We start from the raw sequence: 17,793 nt of genomic DNA on the forward strand, positions 1-17,793 counted from the left end.
CTTGATTTATGTTTAGAAAATGAAATGGCAGCAGTGGAGGGGTAGGTTGGAGTGAGGGGAGATTAGTTCAGGAAGGAAGGAAACTAGTTTAGAACTATTATCACTTTTGGTTACATATAACGTGTAACCATATAACATGACCATCAATATAAAGATGTTTAATATCAAAATTCAGGGCACTTCTAAGAAAAAAAATTTAACAATGAACTAAAATTATACTTAATTGACAGCAGAGATTTTAAGTGAGAGGAGGGTTTTGGGACAAATGCAGGTTTTGTTTCTGACCTTTAATCAAAGATTAAACAAATATTTTAATATGTTGTGATTAGAGAAAATCTTTGGTTTAAATTGTACTTCAGCAGTATTGTATTTTTTAAATCCTTTCCAATATGATGCCTTAAGATCTTAGATGAAAGTGTTGAGATTTTTTCCATAGAAAAGAAGGCCAAATAGGCCGGGTGCGGTGGCTCATGTCTATAAGCCTAGCACTCTGGGAGGCTCGAGGCGGGAAGATCGCTAAAGGTCAGGAGTTCGAAACTAGCCTGAGCAAGAGCGAAACCCCGTCTCTACTAAAATTAGAAAGAAATTAATGGCCAACTAAAAATATATAGAAAAAATTAGCCGAGCATGGTGGTGAATGCCTGTAGTCCCAGCTACGCATATAATGTCTATATTCTATATGTAATTTGGTCTATTTCTGGGACATGAATTTGTCCAATTGATCTGGCTTTGTAATTATCTGGTGGTGCTAGTTCTTTTCTAATACTCTTCTCATTTGGAATTTGCCTGACTTGTCTTACTTTTTTATTTTCTACATGAACTTTAGAATCGGCTTATCTATTTGCAGAAACTAATCCTGTAGGCATTTCAGGATGGAAGGTTTGGAGGGATCACTTTAAATCTACAGATTAATCTCTTTATGATAAGGAGTCTAACATACAGCTTTAATCTTTTCTCTTACAGATGATATTAACCGTTTTCTTGAGCAACAATGAGCAGATTTTAACAGAAGTTCCTATAACACCAGAAACAACCTGTCGAGATGTTGTAGAATTTTGCAAGGAACCTGGAGAAGGCAGCTGCCATTTAGCTGAAGTGTGGAGGGGAAATGGTATGTATTAGGTTCTGTAAAGATTACTAAGTAGATCCAATTTAATATTTATCAAATGGGAAATATTGCTTCCGATTCTTAGTTATCTGTGATAATATGGAATTGAGTAATTAAAATAAAAGCTATTATATTACATTGGGATAGAAGTTTACAAAATGCTACTTGTAAAAAACTCTGACTGTAGCCATTTGAGATAAGCAGCTAGATCCACCTCTTGCGTGAGGCCTTTCTTCTTGTTCCTAGACAATTAATTGTGTAGTATTGGTTGTTTGTCCTGTGAGATCTTACAGTATTTTGTCCAATACATGTTGAGTTGGTTATCTTACTCTTTTTTATCCCTTCTGATAACTTCATGAAGGCAGAAACATTATTGTGTTCCTCTGTATATAAAACCCTTTATATAGTAGATCCTTCATAAATCTTTGTTCATTAAATTGAGAAGAGTAAAATACTGGCTCTTATATTGAAGGAATTTGTCAGCTAGCTGGGCAGAGATCAGAGGTAATAGTACTGAATACAGAAAATTCTGCAAAATAATTTGGATTTTAAAGAAGGGATTGAACTTAGATAGGATGGAGTATACTAAGTTAGAGAGGCAATGTGAATAAAGGAAAAGAGAAGAAAACGAACAGTATGGTAGTAGGACCACTAAGGGACTGTCTTGAAAGAAAGTAAGGAGCTAGCAGCCACTAGAAGCCCACACAAGGCCTTCAGCACCAGTCAACGGGTGTAGCCTTTCCTTGGCATGCAGAAAGAAGGAGTTTGTATAGATTTTTAAATAAAGAATGGCATTCTGAGAATAATGCTTACAGGAAATCCATTTAGTAACTGTGTGGTGTGTATGGATCTGTGACGGATAGTAAAAGAATCAGTGGGATCATGTTGAGTTTGAGATAAAAATGAGATAAGTATCCAAATGGAAGTGTTTAAAGGCCCTTAGATATAATCAAGTCTTAAAGTTTCTTTAACAGCCTCATTGAGATATAATTCACATACCATACAATTCAGTCATTTAAAGTGTGAGATTCAGTGGTTTTAGTATATTCACAGAGTTGTGCCACCATCACCACAAACAATTCTAAAACATTTTTGTCACCCGAAAAAAGAAACCCTATACCCATTAGCAGTGACTCCTCATTTCCCTTAACCCTCTTTCCCCATCCCTAGATAACTACTAATCTTTCTGTCTCTATAGATTTGCCTATTGCAGACATTTCATTTAAATGGAATCATGCAATATGTAGTCCTTTTTTTTTGAGATCTACACACATATACAGATTATATTTAAATTCATATAGAATATTTACATTTTTAAGTTATACTTTTGAAATTAGAAGATGAAGTACAGCTTAAGTTTTACAACAAAGAAAAGAAAAATATACAAGACAAAAACAGAGTTAACAATAAAAAATACAACTATCTGTTCTCGATATAATGTGGAAACTTTTTGTTAAAAAGCTACATCTTCTTTTTTTTTTTTTTTTATAAGACAACTGTAGAAGATGAAGAAAGCTACATCTTCTTAATCTGATTGTCCAGATCATTAAAATATGGATGATTCAGTGCCATCTTGCCAGAAATTCGTTTGGGGGGATCATAGACTAACATTTTCGAGAGCAAATCTAAACCATTTTCATCCAAGTTTTTGACATGGGATGCAAGGCTTCCTGGTTTCCATTTGGGAAATGTATTCTTATAGTCCTGTAAAGACTCCACGTCTGGCCACACTTCATTATTGGGTGTGCCCAAAGCTCTGAAAATCCTGAAGAGTTGATCGATTTCTGAATCCCCATGGAAAAGTGGTTTCTTAGTTGCTAATTCTGCAAATATGGTGCCTATACTCCAAATGTCAACTGCAGTCGAGTAACGAGCTGACCCCAGCAATACTTATGGGGATCTGTACCAGAGTGTTACTACCTCATGTGTATATACTCTAATAGGTATTCCAAAACCTCTGGCAAGGCCAAAATCAGCCAGTTTAATTGTTCCTTTGTCATCAATCAATAGATTTTGAGGTTTTAAGTCTCTATGAAGAACTCTTCTAGAGTGACAAAACACAGTCCCCTGTAGGATTTGGTATAAATAACTCTTAACAAGTGAAGAGTCCATGAACTGACCAGGAGGGATAGAATCCAAATATTTCTTGAGGTCCATGGAAAGAAATTCAAAGATGAGATATAACCTGGAATCCTGCATAAGCACATCTTGAAGACTGACTATATTTGGATGACGAAGTTCTTTTAATAGAGAAATTTCCCGAATTGCAGTACTAGGAACCCCTTCCTCTTCACTTTCTAGTCTGATTTTCTTCATGGCTACCACTTGGCCTGTAGTTTTGTGTCTACCCTTATACACAACTCCATAGGTACCTTCTCCAATTTTCCCTATTTTGGTATAATCTTCCATAGTTAATCAATAGGTATGGCAGATCCTGGCTTATTATCCCGCGATGGCAGCAGTGGCAGCTACCACGTCACCGTCGCTTCTCTCTCTGTAGTCCTTTTTGACTGGCTTCTTTTACTTAGCATAATGTTTTCAAGGTTCATCCACGTTGAAGCATGCGTCAGTAATTCATTCCTTTTGTTGCCAAATAATATTTCATTGTGTGGATGTACCACATTATCCATTCATCAGCTGATGGACATTTGGGTTGTTTTTACCTTTTGGCTATTACGAGTGCTACTGCTGTGAACTTTCATGTACAAGTTTTTATGTGAACATATGTTTTCATATCTTTTAGGAATAAACCCAAGAATTTCTGGGTCATATGATAAATCTGTGTTTAACCTTTTGAAGAACTGCCAACCTGTTTTCTGAAGCAATTGCTCCATTTTAGATTCCCAGCAACAGTATGTGAGGGTTCCAATTTCTCCACATTCTCTCCAACACTGTATTGTCTATCTGATTTTAGCCATGCTAGTTGATATGAAGGGATATTTCATTATGGTTTTTATTTGTATTTGTCTGAGGACTAATGATGTTGAGCATCTTTTCATGTGCTCATTGGCCATTTGTATATCTTCTTTAGCGAAATGTCTATTCAGATTCTTTTGCCCATTTTTAAAATGACTTATTTTTCCTTTTATTATTGAGGTGTAAACATTCTTTATATATTCCGGGTCCAACTGCCTTACCAGATATATATGACTTGCAAATCTTTTTTTCCAAAATGGTCTTTTAATGTTATCCTTAGAATTCAGAAAAAAGACATTTTTAAATTTTTTTTTTTTTATTTTTGATGCAGAGTCTCACTCTGTTGTCTGGGCTAGAGTGTCGTGGCATCACAGCAACCTCAAACTCCTGGGCTCAGACGATCCTCCTGCCTCAGCCTCCCAAGTAGCTGGGTGTACAGGCATGTGCTACCATGCCAGGCTAATTTTTTCTATATATTTTAAGTTGTCCAGATAATTTCTTTCTAATTTTTTTTTTAGTAGAGATGGGGTCTCACTCTTGCTCAGGCTGGTTTTGAATTCCTGAGCTCAAACGATCCGCCCACCTCTGCCTCCCAGAGTGCTAGGATTACAGGTATGAGCCTGTATGAGCACCTGGCCAGAATAAAGACTTTTAAGAATACATTTAGAGAGACTTGACTTTGATAAATATTGGACTGTTACTCAGCTAGAAGGGAAAGGACAGGCCTCACTTGTCAGCCTGATGACAGCTACAGGAAGGGGCAGTTAAGTAATTGATGTTTTTTAGGCGACCAGTGTTAGAGCCTGATCCTTCATTCTGTCATTGTTTCTTCTTTTCTAGCCTCTTAGCACTTTTGCTCTTTGTTAGTTGTTATCACTTCTGACTTCCTTTTCTGCCTCCCCCTTCTCTTTTACTTAGCTTGGAAGGTAGTAAAATTTTTTGCACAAGTATTGCAGATCTAGGCTGGGCAAGGTGGCTCTCTTCTGTAATCCTTGCCCTCTGAGAGGTGGAGGCAGGAAGATTGCATGACGTCACAAGTTCCAGACCAGCCTGAGTACCATACTGAGTCTCTACTGAAAATAGAAAAAATTAGCTGGGCATGGTGGTGTGTGTCTGTAGTCCCAGCTACTTGGGAGGCTGAGGCTAGAGGATTGATTGAGTCCAGGAATTTGAGGTTGCAGTGAGCTGTGATGGTGCCACTGAACTCTAGCCCTGGTGACAGAGCAAGAACCTGTCTCAAAAAAAAAAAAAGAAAGAAAGAAAGAAAAAAGGAAAGTATTGTAGCCCCAAGAGATCCAAGGCCATTTGAGATTGAGAATGCTCATCTCCCTGATTGAGTCCTTTGGTTGGTGCCATCCTTGGCTCCAAGCCCTTCTCAATTCATAACCCTTGGTTTTAGCTCATCAAGGAGGAGGACTACCACACCAAAGCACAGAGAATCACAACATACTGTATTTGCCATGGCTTTGAACATGTTCTTTCCTTGTCTAGATCAGTCCATAGGAACTTGCCTTTTATTCATTCTTTGCCTCTCATTCCTTCCTTGAATCTCAAAGGGTATTAAGTGTCCCTCCCCTGTGCTCTGATGCTGTCATATTTATCAAAACATAATGTAGTAGTTTTCATCTCTATCTTGTTGAACTATAATAAATAGCACCTTCTTGCTATGTCCTCACATGGCAGAAGAGGTGAATGAGCTCCGTCAGGCCTCTTTTATAAGGGCACTGATCCCATTTTTGATGGCAGAGACCTCATGACCTAATTACTTCTCAAAGGCCCACCTCTACTAACTATCACATTGGGGATTAAGTTTCAACATATGAATTTGGGGTGGGGTGGGGTCCCAAACTTTCAGACCATAGGAAGTTGTTTCCCATTTGGCTCTTACAAACAATGCTGCTATGAACATTCATGTATAAGTGTTTGTGTGGACATACGTTTTCATTTCTTTGGAATGTGGCATAGATCTAGAATTCTTCTCTTTATCTTATACTTTATCTTCAAAAATTGTCATGTTGGACTGCCAGACATGTTTGTAAAATACAAACAGTTTGTAAAATACAAACAGTAATAGTATATACAAAGAAAGGAATACTTAATAACTAAGCAAGAGTTGCAAAATGTATGAAAATTTCATAGTACAATTCACTTTTAACCTACACAGTCCACATTTGTTAATAATTTGTAATATTTGTTAATAATTTGTAATATTAACAATAGCAAAGAGTCAGGGGGTCAGCTCATGAGGTATAAATATTCTCTCATGAGAATGAAAAATTCCCTCCTATTACAGAGGTAGAACTCTCTGTCCTTGCAGGATTTATGAGCTAAAAAGAACAGCACTGAAATGGCCTGTAGGTGAGGATGCAAGAGGAAGTCATGGTGTGGGTTTGTGTGTATCTTTTTTGTTTTTCTACCAAATATAAGCATAGTTTAAAGACGGTGAATGTACAAGATTCAAACCAATCTCAAAAATTAAGACTGGCCAAATTGGTGCATTAGATTTGTGCTTTAAATCACCCCTTCTGCTCTAAGCCAATAAAGAGAAATATATATTAAAGGATATATATATATTAAAAGGATATTCTCACATTTAAAAAAAAAAAAACAATAATGAAGACAAACATTCCTGTGTACCTGCTGTGGAACGAAAGTGCAAGGCAGCAATCAGGACCAAAGTGTGGTCCTCCTTCCTCTGCTGAAAGTGTAGGTAGTGGAGCTAGGAGTTGGGGTCCCACAGAGTGGCAGGGCTGGAGGTGTGTTGCACCTGGATCAAGCCAAGGCCATGCTTATTACTTGATGCTGGGGTTGCTACTGGTAGTGAAGATTAATGATACAGTGCCTCTAAAGTGTCTTAGAACTGTGCTTCAAAGGGGCAGGAGGGGGGAAAAGGGAAACACAGAACATTTCATCAGTCCAAGAGAAATCAGAAAAGAGGAGGAAGAAAAAGAAAGAAAAAAGGACTAAAAACATAAAATAAGATGGGAGAACTAAATCCAAAAACATCCGTAACCACATCAGATGAGATTTACCTATTAAGACAGAAGCACAGATTGGATAAAAAGAAATGAAATCCAGCTATATGCTGCTTACAAGAGACATACCAACCATAATACCATTAAAAAATGTTGAAAATGGGCCAGGCGCAGTGGCTCATGCCTGTAATCATAGCACTCTGGGAGGCCGGGGCAGAAGGATTGCTTGCATGCAGGAGTTCAAGACCAGCCTCAGCAAGAGCGAGACCCTATATCTACTATAAATAGAAAGAAATTAGCCAAACAACTAAAAACAGAAAAAATTAGCTGGGCATGGTGACGCGTCCCTGTAGTCCCAGCTACCCAGGAGGTTGAGGCAGGAGGATCGCTTGAGCCCAGGAGTTTGAGGTTGCTGTGAGCCAGGCTGTTGCCACGGCACTCTAGCCCGGGCAACAAAGCGAAACTCTGCCTCAAAAACAAAACAAAACAAAAATGTTGAAAATGAAGAAAAAGGTTAAAAGGCAGCTTTTATAGCAACATTAATATCAGGCAAAATAGAATTTAAGGCAAAAATATTAGAAAGGATAAAGATGGGCATAATAAAAAGGAGTCAAAATTGATAAAATGATAAGAAATAATTTGACAAATCCATAATCAAAATGGGGCTTTGTAAACATATCTATTAGAAATTGATCAAACAGGCAAAATAAAAATATGGAAGATTAGAACAGCACTATTAACAAAGTTTATTAAGTATAGTTGACCCTTGAACAACGAGAGTTTAGGGGCACTGATCCCCCCCCCATGCAGTTGAAAATTAATGTATCACTTTTTTTTTTTTTTTTTTTTTTTTTTGAGACAGAGTCTCGCTTTGTTGCCCAGGCTAGAGTGAGTGCCGTGGCGTCAGCCTAGCTCACAGCAACCTCAAACTCCTGGGCTCGAGCAATCCTACTGCCTCAGCCTCCCGAGTAGCTGGGACTACAGGCATGAGCCACCATGCCCGGCTAATTTTTTTAATATATATATCAGTTGGCCAATTAATTTCTTTCTATTTTTTAGTAGAGACGGGGTCTCGCTCTTGCTCAGGCTGGTTTTGAACTCCTGACCTTGAGCAATCCGCCCGCCTCGGCCTCCCAAGAGCTAGGATTACAGGCGTGAGCCACCGCGCCCGACCTAATGTATCACTTTTGACTCCCCTGAAACTGATAGCCTACTGTTGACCAGAAGCCTACTGATAAGATGAATAGTCAATTAATACATATTTTTTATGTTATATGTGTTATTATATACTGTATTCTTACAATAAAGTAAGCTAGAGAAAAGAATATTGTTAAGAAAATAAGAGAAAATATGTATTAAATGAAAGTGGATTATCATAAAGGTCTTCATCCTTGTCATCTTCATGTTGAATAGGCTGAGGAGAAGAAAGAGGAGGGGTTGGTCTTGCTGTTCCGGGTGGCAGAGGTGGAAGGAAATCTGCGTATAAATTGACCCATGCAGTTCAAACCCGTGTTGTTCTAGGGTCAGGTGTATACAGTATACCAGCCATAGTTATGTAACATGTTCACATTAGGGAAATGTGGGTGAAGGATATACAGGAACTCTTTGTACTAGCTTGCAACTTCTGTAAATCTCAAATTATTCCAAAATGTTATAGAACAATTATTTCTTAAAAGATAATACACACATGTAAAACAAAACATCTATGAAGTTCAGAGGAATAAATTAAGATGTGGAAGACCTCTATGGTGAGACTTTTGAAAACATTGAAGAACACAAGGTGCATGACAGAAATGAAGACAGTGATGTTCATGGACTGGAAAACTCAGTATCACAAAGATGTCAGGTCTCCCCAAATTTATTAATAGATAAATTACGATGGTTCAAAGGACCAAGAAATAACAAGACAATTTTGAAACAAAGCCATTTGAAGGAAATTGACTTACCAGGTAGCAAGACTTACTTTAAATTGGTAGTAATTAAGACTGTGGTATTGGCACAGAAATGGGTGGGTAGCCAATAGAAGAGACAGCTAGGAAAAATCGTACTCACATATGACATCCCGATACATATCAGAGGTGGCATTTACTTGTCCGTGGGGAAAGGATAAACTGTTCAATGATACTGGGACAATTATTATTCAAGTAGGAAGCAATAAAATTAGATCTTTATGCCATGTACAGAAATAAATTCTGTAAAGACAACGAAAAATGGTACCTTAAAATTTGGAGAGACAACATAAGAGAATATCTTTTTGACCTTGGAGTACCGAAGGGTTTATTGTACAAAAAGCTCAAACTAAAATTGGAAAGGATTGATAACTGCCTGCATTTACATTTTTAAAACTTCTGTACAAAAAAAAATGATACCAACAAAATTAAAAGATAAGACTATTTTCAATGTGTGTAACCAACTCAGAATTAGTATCCAGAATATAAGAAACTCCTTCAAATACCTAGGAAAGAGGCAAACAACCCAGATTTTTTTATAATGGGCATAATACTTGAGTTAGTTCACACAGAAAAGGAAAATGGATTATAAACATAAAAGTGGTACTTTTAACTATGTTAGTGCTCTTCTCAAGTAATTGGTAAAGAGATATTGTAAGCTTTGCTATTTTAAAAAAATATTTTAAATACATTTAATCCTATAAGATTTAATTTTTATTATTAACTGTGCGCTGGCAAACATTTACGATAATGGTTTCCTGAGTTACCAGGAAGTGCCCCGTCCGGCCTTTGTACATTTGATTGCCACATGTAACATTTCCAGGAACAACATGGCTTGATCAGTTGTTATGTTTCTTTTAAGAATGACAGATACGCTGCTTTGTGATAAATATAAATATAAGGGCATGTTTTCACTGTTCTGTACTTAATGTTGGAAAATTACTTTTATGGATACTTCTTACATTTATATGTTGCTTAAATGATTTCTCATTCATATTCCTGCTTTTATTCATTACAGTTAAAGTTTGAAATTCTCTGAATTTTAATATTTAGATATATGTTTCCATGTGTACATTTATTAAAAGTTTTTTATAATTTTTTTAAACTTTTGGTTGGATTCATTTTGTTTTTAGAGTCAGTAAGATGTGGTCTTTTTCCTAGAGCGTCCCATACCCTTTGATCATATGATGTATGAACATCTGCAGAAGTGGGGGCCACGTAGGGAAGAAGTGAAATTTTTCCTTCGACATGAGGACTCGCCAACAGAGAGCAGTGAGCAAGGTAGATAAATGCTTCTTTATTTGTTAATTTTTACTGTAAAAGTTAATTTAAGAAAAATAGGAACAAATACTCAAATAAATTATTTGCACTTTTCTCCCCTTTCACTCACAAGTAGCAAGCAGGAGAGTCAGTATCTCATGTTTCTTTGGCTTCTGTTTTCGCAGTTTATGGTTGTGTTATACTCCTTAGGCACCAGCTAGCGCTTCCTTCTTAGGACCTTCAGTTGGTCAGATAATGTATTCAGACATACAAAAGGACTTGCTGTTTAGAGGGGTTGTTTTTGGTAAACACCAGATGGGTCAAATATCTAGATTTTAAAAATATATGAAGCCATAAAAGGATTAGAAAAAAGTTCTGAGAAATATTCTTTTTATTTTAGAGTGGACAAGGCCTTTTTTTTTTTTTTTTTTATTAAGGGGAGTTAATACAGTTGTATGGACAAGGCCTTTTTAAGTGTAATACTAAACCATAAAAGACAAGACTGATAAATAAATTATTTAAAACAAAAAAAAAGATTGCATATTGCAATAGCCATCCTAAGCGAAGTCAAAAGACAAATTATAAACTTGGAAACAGCATTTATAACTCATAGCGTAGAAGTAGAGTAATGAGAAAATAATACAGTTCACAGAAAAGGAAATGTCCATGGCCTGGGATATATGAAAAGATATGTAGCCTTACTCCCCATAAAAGAAGTGCAAGAAAACGACACTGAGACACTATTTACCTGTTGTGTTGACGAAGATTGGAGCATTGAATGGCACAGTGTTGACAGGGATGCTGAGAAACAGGCGCTCTTCTGCATTGCTGCGGGAGTCCATTGGTAACTTCTGTAGACAGCAGTTTGGCAAACTCATAAAAGCATAAAACCTTTCACCCAGCAAATCACTACTGAGAATTAAACCAAAGCTGCACCTGGACACACACGAAATAATACATACACACTGTTACTCCTTGAGCATTGCTGGTAGGAACAACGTAAATGCCCACCAGGGAGTCAGTCGAGCTAAGTAAATGATGGTCCATCCACTCGGTGGATGCTCTGTAGCCATAACTATCGAAGAAACTCTGTACCTTGACCCAGACCATCTCCCAGACACCTTAAGTGAGTAAAGCATGGTGAAAAGAAGGTGCACTTTGCACTGTCTATTGTGTAAAAGTAACCAAAGAGTAATTAGGTATGTATATATCTGCTTGTATATGTATATATAAAATATCACTGGAAGGATATATAGGAAACTAGTAATGTTGTTAGCCTGAGGGAAGGGAAGAGTGGCTGAAGAACAGAGAAGAGGGTTATTGGTTGTATACCTTTTTGTTCCTTTTGAAGTTTGAACCATGGGAATATATTAATTCTTTCAATTAAAATTTAAAGAAAAAAGGAAATCTTTTTTTCTGAACATACATATACACTATACAGTTAAGAGGTCTTTAACTTGTTATTTAACTGATTATGGGTTACTTCTGTTATTTAAAAAAAACTACAAACAAAAGGACATCCTTTTGTAAAAAGATTTCTTCTTTTGTATTTTTTTGAGACAGAGTCTTGCTCTGTCACCTGGGCTAGAGTACCTTGGCGTCAGCCTAGCTCACAGTAACCTCAAACTCCTGTGCTCAGGCAATTCTCCTGCCTCAGCCTCCTGAGTAGCTGGGACTACAGGCATGTACCACTATGCCTGGCTAATTTTTTCTATACATATTTTTAGTTGCCCAGCTAATTTCTTTCTAATTTTTTTTAGTAGAGACGGGGTCTCGCTCTTGCTCAGGCTGGTCTCGAACTCCTGAGCTCAAACGATCCTCCCGCCTCAGCCTCTCAGAGTGCTAGGATTACAGGCATGAGCCACCGTGCCCAGCCAAAAAGATTTCTTTATTGCAAATCACCCCCCTTTATTTGTATTTTATAGTAAAGGAAATTTTGTCCCTTCGTGGAGCTACTGCTTTAAAATCATCTTTCCATAGTTGTAAATATCATTATAATGCTTTCTTTTAGAATACACCATTACATTTGGGTTTTATTCCACTGGTCCTGGTCATCTGGAACCTAGGCACCAAGGATCTGGACTCAGCTCTTCATCCACTTTTACCTTAGACAAGGGCCCTTAACTCTGGGAAAATCCCCCTGAGGAGGAGGATTAGACTGACTCTTAAGTGCTGTTCTAATACTAAGGATTTATTTTAACCCTAAGCTCTCCAACTATAACTATAGCTATACTTCAATACCTAGCTATACTTAAATGAAAAGTCTTACCTTTTACTTTTGTTGCTGTAATATGTATCCATAACCCTTAATTTCCTGGAGAGAGGGGTTATTTTTTTCTCACTTGATACAGTTTAGGAATGTTAGGGATCCTTAGAGACCCATTTAGAGTCATAAGGAAGGTGACAGCGCTGGCTGTCAGGTTGGCTGTTGTGTTGTAGCAGCACAGGAGCACACGTGAGCCAGCGGCAGCTGTGTGGTGCAGAGGAGATGCCATCAGAGCACAGCATATCACAGCACTGGGAAGAGTCCTGGCCGAGATGGGGCTTGGAGTGGACTTTGAGGAAGAGTAGGGTTGGGAGGGGAGGATACAGAGCAGGTGCACTCCAGGAGGGGATTAAAATGTGAAGGACACTCCAAGGGGACGGTGGGGTGTGGGATGATAGGAGATTTGGTCAGGATGGGAAGAACCAAGTTCATCACACAATTTTCATTACTATTCAGAACTTTCAGCAGAGGCCTGCTTCTCTATTCAACTGTCCCAGATTAGCTTTGATGGCATTTGTAATGTGACTCTCTTTCTTCAATCTCAATGTCTCTTCTTTCTTTCTTCCAGCCAGCCACATTCTTTCTTGCACATTCATTCTGTCTTTTGTTCCCCAACTCAGTAATATCCACCGTGCACCTGTAATGCTCTCCCCTATGCTCCTTATCCTCTGCCTGTGTCTCTGAGCTGAAGAAAATGGTGGCATAGAGAACCACTCACATGGGCACTCTAACCCCTCATTTTGTTTTGCTTTTGCTCACTTCTCCCTTCAGCTTATTTATATTCTAAGGAGCCAGAGTTTAGAGCCCAAGATTCATGTTTTTTGCTCAGGGCAATGCAGTTGTCACCAGTTGATATTATTTAAAGGGGATTACATGAGTATTTATTGTATGTAGGCCATAAGACATAACGAGATGAAGTAAAAGACATCCCTCAACTGCAAGGGTGAGAGCTCTCTGTTTGGAAGCCGGAGCAGAACGTAAAGGGCGCAGTCCTTCAGTTCCCTTTTGCACTTATGAAAACAGAAGCTCACAGCAGCAGAGAAACTCAGTGAAGATCATATAACCAGCTAACTGCAGAGCGTGAACTGGAACCCGGGAGCTGGTGTGACAGAATTGGGTGCAAGACCACCTGGGTTCAGTCCTGGACCTACTTGTTTACTTAGGGTGGGGTCTTGGCAGGTGACTTCACTTCCTTGTGCCTCAGTTTCCTTGTCTACAGGTTAATGAGATGTACTTGGGAAGTGCTTAGAAGGGGTTTGGTGCATAGTAAGTCTTCACTAAATGTTAGTTTATTATTCCTTATTTTCTGACTCTGAAATGCCAGATCATCAGGTTTCTTCTTCACCATCAAAGATTAGGTGGCACTTGGTATAATTTTAATGTTGTGTGTTTATACTATTCTAATTTCTGATAGTTTGTTGTTTGGAAGAGGTAGCAGTTGAAGAATATTAAATTAACCTGAATACCTTACTCCTTACAAATGCTAAAAATAACCAAGAGTTTAATGTACCCTGTGAACTGATAGATACCATAGGCTTCATAATGCCTTTTGCATCATTGCCCCTTAAGTAGCCTTTTTTGGACATTTCATTCTTGTCCCCCATTCTCCTATCATCAGATATACTGCATATCTGTTTATAATATATCTTTGTTTTATACATAAAAAGAGTAATTTCTTTTATTCCCCTAAGAACCAAGTTTTGTCCCTTTGGGAACAGCAATGTTACTTCCTAGAGAATGCATGGTTTAAAGTGAAGAAATACTTACATGATATAATTTTCTTCAATGTTTTCAACATAGTAGGAAAGGAATAGAAGAAGAAAATATTTTTCTTTTCTTTAAAAAAAACAAAACATTAAGTTCACAACCCTTCGAAGCCTTGCATGCTAGCAGAGTAAAGTGGGCTCTGAGGTGCGATGATTTCCAGACAGCATCAGGTGAGAGCCGGGGCAGGGGACGTGGCAGGAGCAGGCACACAGCACTTCATGGACTTGAGTTTGCTTTACCTCAGTAGCCTGCCACAGAGTTGTTCATCACACTCTATTTTGTTTAAAAACTATGACAGGACATAGAATGTAAGTTTGATCCTTTCATTTCTTTAGGTGGCCGTCAGACCCAAGAGCAACGAACTCAGAGAAATGTAATAAATGTACCTGGAGAAAAACGCACTGAAAATGGAGTAAGTAATAGTGAATTAAATTGAATTTTTAAAATTATTTTTTATAGGTACTAATAAGTTTGGGTTAGAATTTATTTTTAAACAATTTTGTTTTCAGGATAGAAATTGTCATTTCTTATTGAATATTTCAAAACATTATATGAAGGCCAGGCGTGGTGGCTCACGCCTGTAATCCTAGCACTCTGGGAGGCCGAGGCGGGTGGATCCTTTGAGCTCAGGAGTTCAAGACCAGCCTGAGCAAGAGCGAGACCCCGTCTCTACTACAAAAATAGAAAGAAATTAGCTGAACAACTAAAAAAAAAATACATACATATATATATATATATAAAAATTATCCAGGCATGATGGCGCATGCCTGTAGTCCCAGCTACTCGGAAGGCTGAGGCAGGAGGATTGCTTGAGCTCAGGAGTTTGAGGTTGCTGTGAACTAGGCTGATGCCACGGCACTCTAGCCTGGGCAACAGAGTGAGACTCTGTCTCAAAAAAAAAAAAAAAAAAAGAAAACATACGAAGTTATAAAGAAGTAGTCCACCAAGTGATTTTCCCATTCACACTGTGGTCCATGAAACAGATCAATTCTCCCAGGGCAGCCCAGCACCCTCCTTCACTGCTGCTGCCCATTGGTGCTCCTGGGCAGGTAGTCGGGTGCCTCTAGAAGCAGAGGGGCTCAGCCTCTAGACTAAGAGTTGAGCAGGCAGACTTGCTGTGTGTCTTCATTGTTGATTCTGGATCCTATGTCAGGTTTTGAAAGATAAAATGGATGGTAGGTTGCAGTAACTTGCTTTGTCACTGTGATACAGACTTGGCAAGTAGGGGAAACACTGATCATAGGTGAGGGAGAATTGGAGGGGTTTTTTGTAATAAATGTTAGTGTGTAGATTATATTTTCTTCTGTTTGGTTTCAATATCATAATCCTTGTGCTATTTAGGGATAAATAATTTCTAATGTGAAGATTATAGATTCTCCTTCCTTATACTCTAGTTTCTAAAGATCATTCCACAGATCCTTTATTTTTTTTAGACAGAGTCTTGCTCTGTCTCCTTGGCTAGAGGGGTAGAGTGCAGTAGTGTCAGCCTAGCTCACAGCAACCTCAAACTCCTGTGCTCAGGCAATTCTCCTGCCTCAGCCTCCCGTGTAGCTGGGACTACAAATACATGCCACCACACCTGGCTAATTTTTTCTATTTTTTGTAGAGGTAGGGGCTTGCTGTTGTTCAGGTTGGTCTCAAACTTCTGAGCTCAAGTGGTCCTCCTGCCTCAGCCCCCCAAAGTGCTAGGATTATAGGCGCGAGCCACCATGCCCGGTCCAAACATTTTTATTGTCTTTGTTCTTTTTTTTTTGAGACAGAGTTTTGCTTTGTTGCCCAGGCTACAGTGAGTGCCATGGTGTCAGCCTAGCTCACAGCAACCTCAAACTCCTGGGCTCAAGCAATCCTGCTGCCTCAGCCTCCCGAGTAGCTGGGACTACAGGCGTGTGCCACCATGCCCGGCTAATTTTTTCTATATATATTAGTTGGCCAATTAATTTCTTTCTATTTGTAGTAGGGACGGGGTCTCGCTTTTGCTCAGGCTGGTTTCGAATTCCTGACCTTGAGCAATCTGCCTGCCTCGGCCTCCCAGAGTGCTAGGATTACAGGCGTGAGCCACCATGCCTGGCCTGTTTTTGTTCTTGTTAGTCCTGCTTTTATGATATTATATTATTTGATGTTAAAAATCTCTTTACTGTCATTTACTGGAGTTTTGCGATTTAATGACATTAGGATTAAATAATTCTCCATTTTGAGCAGAACCAGGTGTGAATGTCTTTTAACTTCTCTGTTGAACTTTATTGAACTTACTGATTCTGAGCCTTGGCATCTATCATCAATTCTGGAACATTCTCTACTGTTATCTCTGTGGGTATTTCATCTTATGCCTTCTTTCTGTTTTCTTCTTTTAGAACTCTGAGTAGACATCCATCTTTCATTTTATTCTCCTCATCTCTTAATTTCTTTTTCATATTTTATCTCTTTGTACTGTGTTCTGGATACTTTCCTAGGGTATATCTTTCAGTTAATGAATCCTATCTTCAGCTGTGTATGTTTGGCTATTTACTACATATAAGATGCTTTTAATATTATTTATTTTGGAAAGACCAGACATAATCTTGGAGAAAATAACTTGCACATCATATGCATGATAAAGGACTTATACCCAGAATATATAAAGAATTCTCAAAACTCAATAATAAGAAAACAACCCAATTTTAAAAGAAATGGGCAAGAGGTTTGCTTTGGAAAAAACACATTCCAAACTGTGCTCTCCTCTAAACTCCTTAACAATCAACAACACGGGCCCCACGTGGTGGCTCATGCCTGTAATCCTAGTGCTCTGGGAGGCCGAGGCGGGCAGATTGCTCGAGGTCAGGAGTTCAAAACCAGCCTGAGCAAGAGCGAGACCCCGTCTCTACTATAAATAGAAAGAAATTAATTGGCCAACTAATGTATATAGAAAAAATTAGCTGGGCATGGTGTGGCGCATGCCTGTAGTCCCACCTACTCGGGAGACTGAGGCAGCAGGATTGGTTGAGTCCAGGAGTTTGAGGTTGCTGTGAGCTAGGCTGACGCCACGGCATTCACTCTAGCCTGGGCAACAAAGCAAGACTCTGTCTCAAAAAAAACAACAACAACAAAAAACCAATCAACAACACAGAAGAAGATTTCTGTGACCAAATTTGGAGTTTTCCCCACACACACCAAGCAGTGGACATCAGCTGGGTATCATCTAATACAATTTGACTCTATCCACCTGGAGACAGTGTCAGATCCCACAGAGTGAGGGCTCAATCCCCAAAACTGCCCCTCTCTCCACCAGTCAAAAGTCTGGGCCTGTGGAGCTTCTGACTGACCAGCTTCAACTTGCAGTTGAAGCGACCCCCACCCTCTTTGGGTTGGATTTAATTTGCTGGAATGGCTCACAGAACTCATAGAAACACATTTACCAGTTTATTATAAAAGTTATTACAAAGGATACAGATAAAGAGATGCATAAAGCGAGGTATGAGGGAAGGGACACAGAGCATCTATGCCCTCCCTGGTGTGCTACCCTCTAGGAACCTCCATGTGTTTGGCTATCCAGAAGCTCTCCCAACCCAGTCCCCT

The 17,793-nt window shown here is 38.7% G+C and overlaps 1 protein-coding gene and 1 pseudogene across 3 annotated transcripts in view; one reads left to right on the forward strand and one right to left on the reverse strand.

The window, feature by feature from the left end:
• Positions 1-17,793, forward strand: part of PPP1R13B (protein phosphatase 1 regulatory subunit 13B) — a 78,774-nt gene that overhangs the window by 29,648 nt on the left and 31,333 nt on the right. For 2 of the 3 annotated variants that reach the window (XM_012746381.3, XM_012746380.3), the window contains exons 2-4: positions 964-1,111; positions 10,110-10,229; positions 14,577-14,653. In XM_012746381.3, the coding sequence (XP_012601835.1) occupies positions 964-1,111; positions 10,110-10,229; positions 14,577-14,653 (345 nt within the window). Of the gene's footprint in view, positions 1-963; positions 1,112-10,081; positions 10,230-14,576; positions 14,654-17,793 lie in introns of those variants that run through there. The other variant, XM_076003662.1, reaches the window with a different exon arrangement.
• Positions 2,670-3,517, reverse strand: LOC105861090 (cyclin-dependent kinase 1 pseudogene; annotated as a pseudogene).

This window comes from Microcebus murinus, chromosome 6 (assembly GCF_040939455.1).
Source record: "Microcebus murinus isolate Inina chromosome 6, M.murinus_Inina_mat1.0, whole genome shotgun sequence".
Taxonomy (NCBI): Eukaryota; Metazoa; Chordata; class Mammalia; order Primates; family Cheirogaleidae; genus Microcebus; species Microcebus murinus.